Source organism: Pezoporus wallicus, unplaced genomic scaffold (genome assembly GCF_028554395.1).
Source record: "Pezoporus wallicus isolate ANWC-B61680 ecotype Strahan unplaced genomic scaffold, APGP_CSIRO_Pwel_v1 contig_3181, whole genome shotgun sequence".
Taxonomy (NCBI): Eukaryota; Metazoa; Chordata; class Aves; order Psittaciformes; family Psittacidae; genus Pezoporus; species Pezoporus wallicus.
In genome coordinates, this window is record NW_026641700.1 from 6,667,580 (window position 1) to 6,684,516 (window position 16,937).

Sequence of the window (16,937 nt, forward strand, 5' to 3'; positions counted from 1 at the left end):
AGGGAAGAATATTCCTCCTTCTAAGACAGTTCTTACAGGATGCCCTCCCCAAAATGCCTTGTTTTATACTTTGTCCTTAAAAATCTAGTTCCACTTACCTTACCTGCTTCTTGTACATATGAGGTGCCTTGAAAGTATTTCTTTCTGTATTTTTCACCAGGATGCCGCCGTGCTTACTGTGGAGATGGCTACAGACATGAAGGGGTTGAAGACTGTGATGGAAAGGATTTTGGATATTTGACATGTAAAACATATCTCCCTGGGTGTGTATGACCTGCCTTCACTTTGGTTCAGGGGCTTTTGTTTGGTTGGCTTTTCTTTTTAGTCTTTGCCAGCTTTAACACAAAAAAAGAATTACCCACTTCAAGCTTGTTCCACTGGGACCACTGCAGGCAGTGGGAGAGAAAGACTATCAGATTATTTCTGTATATCATTGACTTTAAGAGCCAAATCTCATCTCTCAGTGATTACCACACACTTCTTATTGTACAAAATGAGTAAAGGTAAATAGACATATATCTGCTCAATATTTGCAAGGTTTCCTCATTCTGTGGCATTATCATAGCATTAATGCTCACCCATAACATGGCAGGAGCAGGAAAGACCATGATATGGAAATGATCACACTGAAGGAAAAACCCCAACAAACCAAACCACAACCTCCAACCTTCCTCCTGTTGCCCTTACCTTTAATGGGTACTGGTATCTTTGTTTCTGAATTAACCCGTCATCTATGGACCTTTCCAAAGACCAGGAAATTCACTGAGCTGCGATACAAAGCCATGCATCTGCTTAGCAACAGCCTTCGTTTAAAACGTCTGCTTATTGTTGACTTGCCTTCTCTGCCTTTGTTTAAGCAGCTTCTTCTGGTCAGCATTTTGCCTCCTACAGCAGTACCCCTATTTAACTGTCAGGTATTGTTACTGACTAGCAGGAAACATTTAATTTGCAAATGAAATTAGGCACAGAGCTCCCATCATTCATGGAAGGGTAATGTGCTAATTGACAGGAGCAAGAAACCACAGGATGTCTTTGTAAGTCAGGTGCTGTGCTAATCCTTCCATTGTAATTGTTGGAGCACTCCTGGTGTAAGAGATTATCAATATGGAGTACAAGCAAACCTGGCAATCTGAAACATTTTACAAGTATCTCATCTTCAGACAGTTTGTTCTCTACCGTGAAAGCGATTCCCTTCTAAGAGTCCAAAGTTTGGTGCCAAAAATAGCAAGCTTTTTCTTGAGATTTTTTTACAAATGTCACGTTCCAAGTCGTGAAGAGCAACTGAGATACTTTATTTTTGTGCGTGCAGTCTGTAAATTATCTGCTAAACTAAAGAAAAGGCTGTGACTCATAAGTAAAATGGAATAAGTATGTCAGCAGGCACTCCTGTGGGAGTTTAATCCCAAAGCACCCTTTCCTTCAAGAGCTCTGCTACAACGGTTTTTCCCATTTTCTACTCTTTCCAGTCCCCAAATCCATCCTCTTATTTCACACACCTTCACTTGAGATTTTATGTTGGTTTTCTGAGAATGTGGGTTATCCCAGGACATAGCTTTAAGGACCTGCTTAATGGCTGCTTAATCCACAGTTTGTGGATAATTTGATGGATGAGTTATTCACTTCCACCTATGCTAGCAATAAAAGCTCTGCTCAGGTCTTCAGTAGGTAGAGTCACTGCACTCAATTTTAGTCAGTAGAAAGACTAAAATCACTGGTTTTCCTTATTTTGCAAGGACCTGGTACACTCCTTTCTTTTTTTAATCTCGAGTGTGTGCAAGTGTCACTGTCATTATTCCAAGTATGCAAAAAATAAGTTAAAGGACAGGCACAGTCATGCCAGCTGGAGATATTGGAAGTAACCGGAAAAACACTTAACTCAAAGGCTCAGATATTTCATTATACAGTTCCCATCGGTGAGTGCCAAGGCCTCCTGCACCCACGCCCGCTCAAGTCCCAGTGCCCACAGGGATTTTATTCTTTAATTGACATTACCGGGAATTAAATCCTCTCTCATAGTTTCTTCAGGACTCTTGTTTTGCTGACAAGTGGGAGCACAGTGGAGCACTGATGAAATTACCCTCTTATTTTGGTTCCTGTATGTTGAGACTCCATATGGCATTTTCTGATGTTCATCACTCCTACGGAGAGTATATCCAGAATCCACATAAGGTGAACTATAGCATACTTTGAAACTGAAATATTCTCTTTTATTTTAGGTCTTATGGAAAATTGCGGTGCACTTCTTATTGCTACATCGACTCTACACAGTGTCGATACTTCACATGAGGGGAGCGGAGGTGGGTAGCATCCCACATGCAGCGGGGTGCTAGGTGCTACACTGTCATCTATCCAAGAAGGACTGGGACAAAAAATATACCCACCCACCTCTGTATGAAAGCAAAGAAAGAGACATCATGCTGCTGATGGCCATTTTGAGATGTTTTTCTTTTGTTTTTAAATTGTCAGATTGGGAAAAAAATAGGACCACTGCATCCTGTCTTAATAGAGAAATGTCAAACCGTGTTTGCCAGTAAGACCTTTATGTGGCTGTGGGTGGCGACTCACCCTCCATCACAAATGTCATGTTAAGCTACTGGAAACTGATTTTCACTAACCAGGAATAACGTGTAACAATTACCTCTTTTTAGCACTGTTAAACCTACATGTAAGACCTTCAGGGTTTCTGTCTTTGAACCTCCTAAGCATAAACACGAAGCATATCTTGGATGCGCTGTTTATAGAGACTTTCTCTTTTATTACAATGTGAACTTTGCAAGTGTTGTATCCACGAGTGATGGCTTCAGTGACATTAAGGGTAACTGTACACCTTCGTGGGTTGAAGGAGCAGATGCCCTTCAGTAAATGCTTTCAGGATCAGAAATCAGTCAAAAAAAAACTAGTTACCTTCACCTTTAGGCTAAGAGATTTGGCTGTGTGCGTCTGCGCGCATGCATAGCAATGCAATCACAGGAGTCCTGAAACTTCAGACCAGAAGGCCAAAAGGACTAATATACTGTGAAATAACCAAGGAGATCTCTCCCACGAGAGAAATCAGACAAGGAGCAAAGATAAAGAAGGAACGCTTTTCCGTATTTTTCACCTTTGTGCTAAGCTGGCTGGGATCTGTATGACTCCGAAGGGGCTGAGACAGCATTGGTCACCTGCCTGAAACTACAGCATGACTATGTACACATTGCCTTCACTCTGGTTTCTATACTAGAAGGTCTTCTCGTTTTCATCCCCTTGTCCATCCAATCTTCATCACTGAATCCCTGTTATATGCTGTTCTCTCCCGTTTGTTGTTTCCACCATTGTGTCTGGGGTACCCCGAGTGTATGTTCTCACTTTTGTATTGCTGTAAATCAGGCCTTGGAGTAGGGTGTTCATGGATGCTTATACATGCCGTGTAATGAACAGTGTAATGTACATGTATTTTTGTTTTTAAGAAAGTTTGTTCAACTATATTAGCTCTGATAGGAGTCAGGGTAATTATGTACTTATTTATTAGTAAGCATTAAAGATCAAATTTCACATGGGAAGCATATTAAATGTTATGTGTGAAAGAGTCTATAACAGAGAAAAATGAAGCAATGGATGTGCAGAATACGGGACTAAAAACCTCAAATCAAGGTGTTATTTTCATACAAGCCCCTCTTTCCTGCTTCACGATCAATGCTGCACACAACTGTTTGAAATGCAAGAGTTATCTGTACCAGTGACAGCACTGTAACAGCCGCACTCACACTGGTACTGCTGTAAAGGTTAAATAAAGGTGGGTGTTGTGTTATAATGATAATGCATTAAAGCAATCGAGAAATGCACACAGCTTTCGCCACCTGTATAGCAGTCTTTAACTCCGCATATCCAAAGTGATACTGGAAACAACAAAACCCACAGTTGGTGTGCTCTTTGTGGCTATCGCTTACTTGGGCTGTTTATGTTGTTATGAAGCCAAGCCACCAGCATCTGTAGCCCAGTTCAAAATTTTCCATCTGGTTGCTTTTCTTCTTTTTAAATAGAGGTCTTAATAAAAGGTCAAGGAACCACTGGGGCAGGAACTTGCCGTAAGCTTTGGAAATCTGGCCGCTAGCACAGCTGCCTTGTAATTTCCCATGCTTGTGCTGTGATGGGTTCCAGCAACGTCACACCATGCAATAGTATGCATCCTGGCAGGAGGCTCCCGAGGACAGCCATGCTTCCTGCAACACATCCTGCTGGCCAGCCCTCCAGATGAACCTTTGGCAATATCTGCCTGGGGTTACTATCCTGGGCTTGGAGACACTTTATCTGAACCCCTCACCTTCTCCAAGGAGTTCATCTCTGCTCCCCAAAAGGCTGGAGTCTTTGGGAAAATTGATGATTCCAGTGGCCTTTCACCTTCATCATTTTTAAAAGCTCCTACCTCCAAAGGACATTGAAGTTGCAAAGCTAAGTGGGTGGAAGGTAGGGGAATATAAACAGCAGATCTGAGCATGTAGTACAATTGTACTGTGCTGCACATGTTCAGGAAGGGGCATATTGGTCTGGTCAGAAAACATTCACAAAGCATGGATTTTAAATGGACTTCCTTAATACAGCACAAACAATTCAGCATCTTAACAGAAAGAAAACAATGTAAGATATAAGGGGGGAAAAAAAAGAAGACATGAAACAAGTTTCTCTGTCATTATTGTCTTGCTTCCCTCAGATGATAAAGCATGAGGAAGACATCTGGGAAGTTGTTAAGTACATATGATTTAAAAGGCTGCAAAATAAATCCTTCCTCTTTATCTCTGACATACCTGCTTTACCCTTAATTGGGGATTCTTCAGTTGGATGGTGCCTGGACTGCTGTGAAATGTCTTCCCTCCTTCTCTGAGTTCCTTAACATGTGCCAAGACTGATTCAAAAGTTAATTGGGGTATTGCAGTTCCCTGGCCTTTTGGAGCAGCAAATGTTTGTGGGAGAGTTCTCTAGTCATTAGTACACAGCTCTAGAGAAATACAAAACCAGTACAATCCTACGCCATGCACTGTATTAAATGTCTACTAAAAATCCAGCTTGCACTTAATATATAATTAAATATATGTAGTTACCTACTGTGTGTATTAGCAGCTCATGTCAATAAATTGTGCTACCTTAGTTCTGCTGTGTCCTTACTTTCGCCCACTTTGTTTTGGGTTTAGTAACACATTTAGTAACATTTAAAGACAATGACCTAGTTTAAGGCACTGGGGAGAGAAAAAAGCCGGTGCCTCCTCTCCCATGCCTGCTGCCTCTCCTGGTCTGCCTCTGGACCTGGCTCTGTGCTGTCACACCAGCATGGACAGCCCAGGATTGTGACTACGCATCCCCATGCCTCGTCTCACCTCTGCCTCAGCCCCACACTGACCCTTGCAACACGCCATGTGCAGAAAGGCTCCACTTCCACTGATTTCTGGTTGTAATCAACGTCACATGGGCTGCTTTAAGGCGGCTTTGACGTGAGTTTGGATGCTATCTCCTCCTGCTACCTCATAACCTGCTGGCTGGTTTGTAACTCCTATCAGCAGCTGAGCTGCTGGTTGCAAACCAGAAAGCAGGGGTGTCAGGTGCTAATGGACACTGGGAATGGTGGTGGTGGCACCCAGGGTTTGGTCAGTCCCAGCAGCCAGTACCCAGGCTTTGGGAAGAGGCTCCTGCCGTGCCATAGCAGCTGGCAAGTCTGTTGAACAGAGGCTTTTTGTACAAGAGGGCATCCCAGAGAAGGGCAGTGCTGTCTGTTCCTGGGGGAAGTGGAAGTGAATTGACAGCCAGAGGATGAATGAGTCTTTGGGGCGATATATTTTCTGCCCCTCCTTTCTAAAAGCTCACCTTTGTGACACTCGCCTCTCTGGCTTTCCAAATGCTTACATCATGTCTCTCCTCACTTTGAATCATCCAGAATTGTATCCAACCCCATCCTTGCCCATAAATCTGGCCATGCAGCTCATGGCCCTTCTTCATCCTTATGGTTTTCTTTAATGTCACCAAAGTTCATAGCCTTTGTAGTCCCTCCAAAACCCTGCAATGCCCTCACTGCTCTGCAGGCACTGGGTTTAGTTGGCTTCTTTTTCAGCCTCTCACGTCATCCCTTTCCAAACATCTTCTGCATGTCACAGCCCCACAAATGTCACAGCAAAGCCCCTTGGCCACAGTTCTTTCCTTCTTAAAGGTAACATTGGTGCAATTCCCATTCCAGTCTCAGTGATAAGGACCAGAGGAGAGGGGATTGGTGGTTATCCTTACACTGTGAGTTCCCCAGAACAGGCACTGTCTTTGAGCACCAGCTCTTTATGAGTAATGACAGTAAAAAGTCCCAGGTTAGCTGCTTGTGGGGACAATTCAACAGATGCAGGCAACACCTGCATCCAATCAGGGCATGTATGAAAAAAATAGACCAAAATAAACCCTAGAGAAGTGAACCAGTGCCGTGCTGTGATTCTGTGGCAATAGTCAAATGTGTCACGCAGGCAAGGCAGTGCCACATGATCTTTAAAGAGATATTGGAAAAATAATGTTTTAACTCACAAAGGGTGAGGCAACAGACAACACTTTGTGATAGACCTTCAAGTTCTTCCTCTGATACCTAAGGAGATGGATACAGCAAAGCAAGTGTCCTTCCCCTGGAAACCATTCTCCTGCACGGAAAACACTGAGTAATGGGCTATTGAGCTTTGCTACAGGCAATGTAAGGTGCTGACAGAAAGACAAACTAAAGCAGGCAGGTAGTGAATGCTCAGAGTAACTGATGCTTATTGATCTGGTGAGGGACTGTGCAACATGCAGAGTGTCTGAGTGCTGCCAAACCTTAATCAAAGAGAAAAAAGGAGCAAAGCCCAAGCAAATGAGACATTTTGTGTCTTTATTGAACACGGTCATTGAAAAAAACCCACAGGATTAATGCATTCAGCCCCATGCCCAGCAATGTGCTCTTTGCTGGAGTCCTCTGTGCTGAAGGCTGGTGTGATTCCAGGGCTGCAGAGGCCAGAGCAAAGGCCGGGCACATGCTTTCATTGCATCAGTAATTACTGGGGCAGTTAGGAGGATGGCCCTGAACCAGCCCAGCCAAGGAAAGGCTGTGTTTGAAAGAGTAGCCAGGCCAAATTATATTAGAGGAGTGTAATCCTGCTGCAAATCACATTACTGTCTACTTCCCTCCCTCCTCCCCCAACAAAATCTTGGCACTTAAAAAGCACTGAGTTATAGCCCTGGCCTTTTAGGGATTTTAATTCACTCTAACAGTTTCCTGTGCATCTGATGGAGGGCACAGTCTGGATGTATGATCTTCTCAAGTGAGAGAGAATAGGGCTTAAACAGCTGTATTTTGCTGCCATCCCACCCCCTGCTGAACAAATATCCCTTCCAGCACCGGCTGCTGCTTAGCATCTTCTTTGGGAAAGGAGAACCATGGAGCTGAGCCCAGCAAGCTAAGCAGTGCTGCAGGGCACTGCAGGGAGCAAGAGCCTCTCTGGCCATCGTGCTCAGGGTGGAAAAGATGCCACTCGTGCATCTCTTCAGGAAAAGCCATGTGTCAGGCTGTCCCCATTGTCCCCCAGGGCTAATGTTACCAGTGGCATCTTCTGCAGGACACAGGGAAGGACAAAGCAATCCCAGAGCTGTTTTGCAGGCATGGCTGGGGGCCTGCCCGGCTGGTGTGTGACAACACAAATGCAGAGCCTGATGGAGCAGGGATCTGAGGTAACTGGACAATAAATCAGCCAGGAGGAAGAGGAGGTAACATAAACCTCCTCTCACTGCAGCACATTGAGTATATTTAGAAACTCAGCAACTTAAGACCCTCTCTCAGCCAGTTTAAAGTGTCACCATTTAATAAGCAAACAAACTGACATCAGCATTAAATTCAAGCCTGTGGCAAAATATATGTGCTTGACCCTTGTACCAGGCATGGGAGGAAGCTTTCGGGGTTCGTCTGGGAGAGAAGACAGAGACCTGTCTGGGTCCACAGCATCCCTGGTATGGAGTGAGCAGGGGGGGATGACAGCCATTCACCATCACCTTTCCTGGAGGAAGAGGCACGCAATGGCATTTCCCACTGAACCACCAGCAAGCACTGACTTAAGTCATGGAAATGCAGGCATGTAAGACTGGTTTTCCTTTGCTCTCTTAACCAGAGCATCTCCAGATTGGTGAAGCAAGGAGGAAATAGCTTGGGGAGTCCATATTATTCCCAAACCCGCTAGTGGGGGGCCAGAAACCTTTTAGTGATGAATTTTGTTTGGAAGAGAAGAGCTCCCATTGCTCCTTGTCTTCATGTCCCTCACCCACGAAGCTCACCATGCAGGAGCTGAGGGAGGTTGCACTAAGCCAGTCAGACATTTGGTACTCCCCATGCCTTCCTCTTGGAGGTTATTTGATGGGCAAACATACAGGGAAACCTGGCAACCCTGACACTTTATAGCAATATAATTCCTCTCATACATTTCCATCAGGTTTCTCGTCTTACCTACCTAGCACCACTGCTCTGAGGATGGGATGCGCCGAGCAAGGTAATACTAAGGACTGCTTAGGTTTCAAATTGTTACCAGATTTAAAGGGGAGGATGACTGCTTAGGGGTAAGAAACAGAACAGTTGAGGCAACTGAACTGTCCAGAAGTGCCCTGTTGAAATGTGAGTATTATGGGTCAAAACCCACGGGGAGGCTGGTCAAGAAGTACAATAAAAAGCCAAGTTTCATCTGTAATGTCCCAGTGCATTCAGACAAACCATCATAAACTATCTGGTTACCACAGTAATGAGTTACTGTCTTGCTGTCTTCTGACCAGAGATTAGTTGTCAAACTAAGCAGTAACCCCAAAGCAGAAGCATGGGTCCAGCAGGGTAAAGCTGGCAATATCACAGGTCTTAGTAGTCACAGTGAAGGGCAGAGAGGCTTGGTCTGTGCCAGGACATTTTGAGCAAGACAACACCTGGTGTGAAATGCTGCAGGATTACAGCTTCTAAATAAAGTCACGGACCTGTACCTGCTGCTGCTTAGGCTTGGCAGGCTCATTCTGCCTTAAACTGTATGAGACTGAACTGTTACGCTGATCTAGATGTTAAATATTTGTTCTCCACTCCACACTAACTTGTTATTTGATAAGCAGTAATGTCCTGTAGGTTTGCCAGGGGGTAACCACAGCAGGAATGCCTGAACTGATGTGATTGGCCCTTGGGGCAAATAGATTGACTTAAAAGAGTTTGAACTCTTAGGCAAGGAACAACTGAGTCCTGAGGACATACAAATAATGAGATTATTCCTCCCGCATTCAGCAGCCAAGTGTCTGTTACACAGACCATGTGCAAGGGGAAAACCATACTCTCTTTACACATATTGTCCCTGTATTTTGGAGCCCTGAGGATGGTGGGACTCTGGTTGCGGGATAAAAGACAGGCAAAAGCACCCCAGAGGTTGTTCACCGTGTCTCAGTGATGGGGTTTCTGCAGCACCACACAACACTGCACAGTGATGCCTCAGGGGGCTCTGGCTTCTCTCCTTGCCTACAACACCCATGCCTGTTTTCACGGCTGGGTGGTCTGTTTGGTGAACACATCTGCACATGAAGGTTCAAGTCTTCTTAATTTCTACTGTATCTATGCACTGCATGGGGATTTGGGAGCGGAAGGAGCTCCCCAGCTCCCCTCTGCACCCTCACCAGTTACAGCTCAACTGAAGGTTGTTGCTGAGGCTGAGGGACACATGCTTGACAGCTCTGATTTAAGGAGATGGTCAGATGTGTCTGATGTTCAGTTATGGAGTAAGAGTCTGATGTTTATTTAGGGAATAGAACCCAGGCAGTTTTCCAGACCCTGTCTTGGTTCACCAAATTCTGAAGCGCACAAGAAAAGTCCTTTAAGGCAAGATCCCTCCCCTCCCCGCCCCCGCAGAGAGCTGATTGTTTCTCAGCTTCTGTTAAAAAAGAAAGAGTAATAACAAATAGTTACCTTTGAAAAGTTACATTTGTGCAGGAACAGCCTACTTTGACATGTTTTTAAGCACATATATCAATAGCTGAAAGCAGCACTCCGTTTGAGATGATCTGTGGACAAGAAGATATGAAGTGGACAGATGAATCCTCTCCCTGTACTGGTAACAGATACATACTCACAGCCTGTTCACACTGCCTGATGATACAGGCTTAAGAAAATGTGAATTAATACTTAATTAATTTATCCAAAGTGGAACAGCTTCAACAGAAGAGAGTGCTATTTCAGAGGGAGCAAAGCCTGGATGTATGAACTCCCTACATAAGGACCAATATAGAAAATAAAGTGCCACATAAAGAAACTTTGACTGACAAGAAGCATGTCCAAGTTCTTTGAAATAGCTTCCATTCAGAGGCTGGTTCAAGCCCTCAGGGAGAGCAACCTTCTCAAGCTGACTGATGGAGGTGAGTAAGGCTGCAGTGATTTATACACCCTGTCCTGGGTTCAGCAGTAGCAGTCATGTTTTTCCTTTGTGTTAGCTGGTGCAGTGCTGTGTTTTGACTTCCAGCCTGAGAACAGTGTTGGTGAAACCGATGTTTTCGGTTGTTGCTAAGTGATGTTTACCCTGACCAAGGACTTTGTGAGGCTCATGCTCTGCCAGGGAGGAGGGGAAGCCAGGAGGAAGCAGAGACGGGGCGCCTGACCCAGGCTAGCCAGGGAGGTATTCCATACCACAGCACGTCATGCCCGGGGGGGGGTAACTGGGAGTTACCTGGAAGGACACGGGCTTCTGGGTGGGACTCATTTCTTGGCCGGTGGTATCGTATTCTCTTCCCTTGTTATTTTCTCTTATCATCGTTGTCATTGGTGGTAGCGGTGGTGATTTGTGTTGTACATTGGTTGCTGGACTGTTCTTGTCTCAACCTGTGGGAATTGCACTCTTTCGATCCTCCTCCCCATTCCTCCGGGAGTGGGGAAGGGGAGAGCCCGGCACCACTCACTGGGAGTGAGTGAACAAGTTGCCTGACTGGGTTTAAACCATGACAGTTCTTTTGGGCTTTTTCTCTCAGCCAAAGTTTGAGTAGCAACTGTACTTGTCGCTGGGGGTGGTGAAGCTGCTGTGCGTGGAGCTGGAGTAGCTGTGCTGACTGTTGCTTTGCCCTCAGATCCACCAACATTCTTTTCCTTTTGAAGGTGCTGGATAGTGTTGAACAAGGCCCTGTAAGCATAGGCCAAGCCCCAGCACGTTGCCATGATTTGTCCATCTCTGGTATGGCCAGAATGACCACACACCTCATTTAAGTGTTTTACTAATTCTTCTGGATTTTGCAGTTGTTCGGTAGTGAAATTCCAAAGTACTGGAGGGGCCCACTGACCTAGATACTTGCCCATACTATTCCACACACCCTGCCACTCATGGCTGTCCAGCCTCAGGGAAAATCTCTTGGTCCTCCTACATCATCATTTGACCCCAGACAAGACCCAAACCTGACTCTGCTTAACTCTTGAAATCATTCGTGGGCAAAACACACTCTGTATGCGTGCCAACATGGTGATCCCCATCACGATCAGCAAACAAGTCTCAACAGCATTAAAAGGCCATTCAAAAACTTCAAAACTCTCAAATGTAAATGGTCTGAGGGGAGGACTGGGAGGTTAAAAGAATGTCTCCTTCACAGGTTTAGCACCTGAGAAGGAGAAAAAAGATGTGTAATTGCTAAGCACTTCTATTATATACCTCCCAAAGTATAAAGGTGGTGACCACACTGGGAACATAGGCCAGATCAGTTTCATTATCAATGATTCTATCATATTACAAGTCATTACCATAAAGTACAATGAGACAAAAACCTTAGCCCAAGCCCCACACTTGAAAAACACTAATACAGCAAATACCGGATGGACGTAAGATACGATATACTGAAACTGTGAGATCAAGAGGAACAACTCTGAGAGCCAATAAATCAGCATTGTGACGAGTGACTATTAATCCAGACAGATCTGTCATTATCTCAACCCTTTGTGCCCCATGTTGGGCGCCAAAAGAACTGTCATGGTTTAAACCCAGTCAGGCAACTTGTTCACTCACTCCCAGTGAGTGGTGCTGGGCTCTCCCCTTCCCCACTCCCGGAGGAATGGGGAGGAGGATCGAAAGAGTGCAATTCCCACAGGTTGAGACAAGAACAGTCCAGCAACCAATGTACAACACAAATCACCACCGCTACTATCAACTACAACAATGATAAGGGAAAATAACAAGGGAAGAGAATACAAAACCACCGGCCAAGAAATGAGTCCCACCCGGAAGTTCGTTTCCTTCCAGGTAACTCCCAGTTACCCCCCACCCCAGGCATGATGTGCTGTGGTATGGAATACCTCCTTGGCTAGCCTGGGTCAGGTGTCCTGTCTCTGCTTCCTCCTGGCTTCCCCTCCTCCCTGGCAGAGCATGAGCCTCACAAAGTCCTTGGTCAGGGTAAACACTTAGCAACAACCAAAAACATCGGTATCACCAGCACTGTTCCCAGGCTGGAAGTCAAAACACAGCACTGCACCAGCTACCATGAAGGAGAAACATGACTGCTACTGCTGAACCCAGGACACATCCACAGGGTGCTGTAATTAAAGGTGAGAGAATACAAATCCTTAAAAGACTTTTGGGGAAGGGGAATTGAATAAGCTGAAGAAAATAAACTGAAAAGTCCTGGCAGGATCCAATATGCAATTTGTTGTTGTTCAGCATGTCCCTGACAAGGAGACAACTTTTGTATTACAGACAAGTGCCTGCAGGAAGGTCCCTGTGCCTGGCTGGCACATCTTCTGAAGCAGGACTGGTGGTGCCCCAACACAAGGGTAGCAGAAGGAAGATCTGTCAGGGAGAGGGTACCTCTTGCTCTTGGTGAGGGTCTCCTACTGTGGTTTTGTCAAGAAAGCTCTCCCAGACGCCACAGTGCTTGGAGGGGCACAGGTTTCACAGGGACATTCCGCTGCACTTCAGATGTGTCCTGCTGCAGGGCAAAGCGTCATGTTCTGTTGGTTTGGGGAAAGCTGGTTGCTGCTCTATGCGTGGGACGTGGAGCTTTGGGCTCAGCGAGTGATGAATGCCTGAGACTACAGTTCAAATGTCACGCTAGGGAGAAAGCAGGGCAAGCAAGAGGCAACACAGTGGAGGCTGCATGACACGTCTTCCTCTTGCTTGCAGGAAGGAGGTTGGGTACCAGCTGCTAAGCAAGGAAGCAAGTGGAAAACTATGACCTATAGGAAACTATGTGAGGCACGTCTGGTTGCCTACAGATGAGCTGACAATACCAACACTGGAAACAGATGCTAAATTGATTGGAAATTATTTTGGAGGAAAGCCATAGCTGGAGCAGGAGCGCTTTTAGAAAGACGAATTGACGTAAAGTGCATTCTGAAGCATCAAATCTGTTCGATTCTGAGAAAAGCATGACCTTCTCTCTCTTCGGCATCACTGCAGGACTTTGCACAGGCCACACACCACTGCATCTTGCTGAAAACAGCAAGGTACACACTTAGAAAGCAGCCAAATGCTGCTGGTTGGCACCAGGATCCATTAGGGATCCTGACAGAGAAGCAGTATCTCAGTGACTCCTTGATTGACAGCTCTGCCAGGACACAAGTATCACCAATTCCAGGTGCCCCTGCTCCAGGTGAAACTCCTGCACTAATGGTGATGTCTTCCTAAAGCAGTGGGTAAACAGCAAAAGATCCTGGAAAAATTTTACTGGGCCTTGCAAGTCAAAACACCAGGTCAGGGGAATGAAAGAACACAGTGAAACTTGGAAAAGCTTTTTTCCCCTCATCCCCAAAGTCAAGATTGAGCCTGTGCTGCTGTCACTGCAGCTTCTCTGGGAACCAACTCTCAAGAGGGTTGGGAAGGGAAGCTGGAAGCTTTCCAAGGCTGATGTATTCTTTAATGATGATATGCAGGAAACAAATCTAAAATCTGTGTTAGACACAAAAGGAGAAAAAGGAGAGGAATAAATATCTGTTAATAAATATATTTGGATCAATATATTGAAATATTAGGAAAAAATACATAGCAACATCTTGGATGAAATATTCCAGATAGAAAGACACATAGCTTGGTTGCACCCACGTCTGGAAGTGCCCAGCATCCAGCAGCATCTACTGCACTTCATTTTCTCCATCCTAATACTTGTGCTTGATACTTACTCTCACGCTGTCAGGCTGGTTTTTGTTACTACAGCCTTTATGTATTTACACTGGCCAAGAACCCACAACCATATGCCAGAAACAGCTTTTATTCTCATCATCTAAACAGGTTCCATGTTTGTTAACATTCTTCATACAAAGATACATACAACTAGTTTCTGTGAACCAGAAACATACTGGTTTTGACTGTTCACACAGTACCTAGAACAGATGCAGTCCTGAAGAGCACTTTAGGCCCCCTAATGCAATAGAAGAAACAAAATCCATGCATGGAGAAAGCAAGATTTTAAAACATGCTTATTTAAAATAAGTTTATTATAATGAAATAATATAAAAGTCTGACAAAGGTCTTAACAATGTTCCAGAAGAAGAGACAGATGCTGTATGATTTGAGAGATGATGCAGACTGGAAACTCCAAAGTATCTTGGACATAACTGCTCATGAAAGCACAGCTTGTGCAACGCTTACACTGGAACAGGTGATTTTGGGGGCATGAATAAGCCCTTAGAATTAGGTAAATTTAAAGTGTGAGGCAATATACCTTCTCTTCATCTTTAAATGTATTTCAGTATGTATGTAATGTATTTTAGTATGTATAAGTAAGGCTTTCCATAAGCTCAGCTTGGCATTGGTAAAATGTATGCCCAAAATTGGCTTGAAAAAAGAAAAGAGAAAAGGAAAACACAAAAGCAATCTGCTTTGGTTTTCAGTTTAGTCACCATATTCTGGAATGAGATTTACTTGTCAGGTTTCAAGTAGACATAAATCTCAAACTTTCAAGATGGCTTTAACTAAAGTAAGTTTTGGACCCCCTGAATGTTGCAATGAAAACAAAAAATAACAAACAGTGTTAAGCAGAAATCAGGATATGAAAACAGGGAAGTGTCATATATATATATGTGGTTTTTTATATATATATATATACATACACACATACACACGTATAAAACCCACCTCCATCACATCAGAGATCACATTTTTAAGAACTGCATGTTGGTGGGAGGGTGCACGAGTGTTTAAGTGATCCATATGCCTATGCTCTAACTTCAAAGTAAATGCTTAAATCCATGTGTGAACCATGAGCAGGATCAGCTACTGCCTGGGCTTGCTCAGAGCCAGTAAGTGTGCTATTCTGCACAAGGGTGATTTTATATCTCTGAGAGCATGCAGTAGTTTGCAGGGTTTGTTCACAAGAGGCTACAGAAGGTAGCAGCACGGCATGAATTCAGTTATTCCCAGCCCCCTTCTCTTTTTGTTTTATCTGTACCATGCAGGTAAGAGAAGTCAATTAAAAACAAAAATAATCCCTGTGCTTTCACTCACAAGAGGCAGAGCTGCCAAGTCTGAAGTGTCCCAATTTAAATTTCAGCAGTGAAATTAAACATTCCAAGTGGTGTGGCTTTCCTAGCAAAATATATCAAACCAGGGAGAAAGCTCAAACAAAAGCCGCACATTCTCCATCTGACTGTATGCTTGGTTGCCTGCCAAAGAATTCAGGTCCAATTTTCCAAGTTTACATTTATACCGCTTAAAATTTCCTGCTGTGTGTTCTTATGGAGAGCTGTTTTGACGTGACTGCAACAATGGAAGACCAGTCAGATGATAGTAGAAGGAAACAAAGGGATGGGGACCAGGTGCGGTAAGAGGGAAATACAGTCAGGGAGGAACAGGCTAACAAACTTTTCTGGGGTCTGAAGCTAACTTTAAGGCTCCCTGATGTTTTTCGCAACAGCTGAAGTGATATGAAAAGCAATAATGAAAAGTGTTAGGTCCAGCACATGAACATGGGTAACACTGTTTTCTATAATGGTCCACACCCCTTGGCCAAAGCACCTTGTGAACAAGTGGAGCAATTTTGGGCATACTTTTTATACATCCAGCCAACTAAGTGACACTTTTCAAACTATGGAACATTTTTAAACACAGCTGTAACCTAAAATCCTCTTTACAGAGAGCTTGTAAGCGAAGGTATATGGCCCTTAAAAGTTAAGTGCATCTGTTAAAGGGAGACCCATATTACAACAGTGTCAAGACAGGATGTTTCAAAGATTCCTTAAGTTTACACTAAAGCATTTGAGTATCCAGTTCATATTATACAATTGTAAAGTCACAGTACATCAATATGCAACTGAGTACAGGGTCTTAAAATAGCAGAGGGGGCCGCAGAACATAGTTGGAAAAAAAAAAACCAAACAACCAAAAAACCAAAACCCTCAACAATAAAATAAATAAAATAAATAACAGCCTCCCGTTGCTAAGCAGAACTCGACTGAAATTATTTGAGAGCCCTGCTCTAATGCCAACGGCACTATATTACAAAGATGCTTGTATGATCTCTATTCAAATATGCTGACTGCCATTATTCAGTACTAGACAGCACTTCTATCAGACTGCTTTGGGATTTACCATATCTCAGCAAGGATGCGCACCAGATAGACACTGCCAGTGTCATTAGCTGTATCAGACTTCTGTGCTCAGCTATACCAATTTCACAAAAACCAGCCTTATGCCACTAGGGTAAGGCTGTGATTACTCTTATTTTGCCATGGCTAAGTAAAATCCCTGAGAATATGCAACTGTTAGACACTGCAGGAAACAGCCGAAAGCATTTCTAAGGAAAGGGATGCAAAACTTTAGACTAGTGCAGTATAAGAAACTAAAGCTGTTCATGTAAAGTACACAGAGCAAGGGTGCTGTTATCTGGGGATCATGTAGACTTTTATCAGTGTGCAGGTCAGCTGTTTGTAAATGTCAGTCATTAAAAAAAAAACCCAGAACAACCCTAACAAATTAACAAACCAAACAAATCAAACAGAA

The 16,937-nt window shown here is 44.1% G+C and overlaps 2 protein-coding genes across 5 annotated transcripts in view; one reads left to right on the forward strand and one right to left on the reverse strand.

Annotated features, from left to right (window-relative positions):
• The window catches only part of COLQ (collagen like tail subunit of asymmetric acetylcholinesterase), a 40,683-nt gene extending 38,124 nt beyond the window's left edge, over nucleotides 1–2,559 (forward strand). For both annotated transcript variants that reach the window (XM_057424917.1, XM_057424916.1), the window contains 2 exons: nucleotides 161–263; nucleotides 2,217–2,559. In XM_057424917.1, the coding sequence (XP_057280900.1) occupies nucleotides 161–263; nucleotides 2,217–2,286 (173 nt within the window). In that variant the 3' untranslated portion in view covers nucleotides 2,287–2,559. The remainder of the gene's footprint in view (nucleotides 1–160; nucleotides 264–2,216) is intronic.
• The window catches only part of WIPF3 (WAS/WASL interacting protein family member 3), a 302,270-nt gene that overhangs the window by 172,077 nt on the left and 113,256 nt on the right, over nucleotides 1–16,937 (reverse strand). The window lies entirely within an intron of this gene.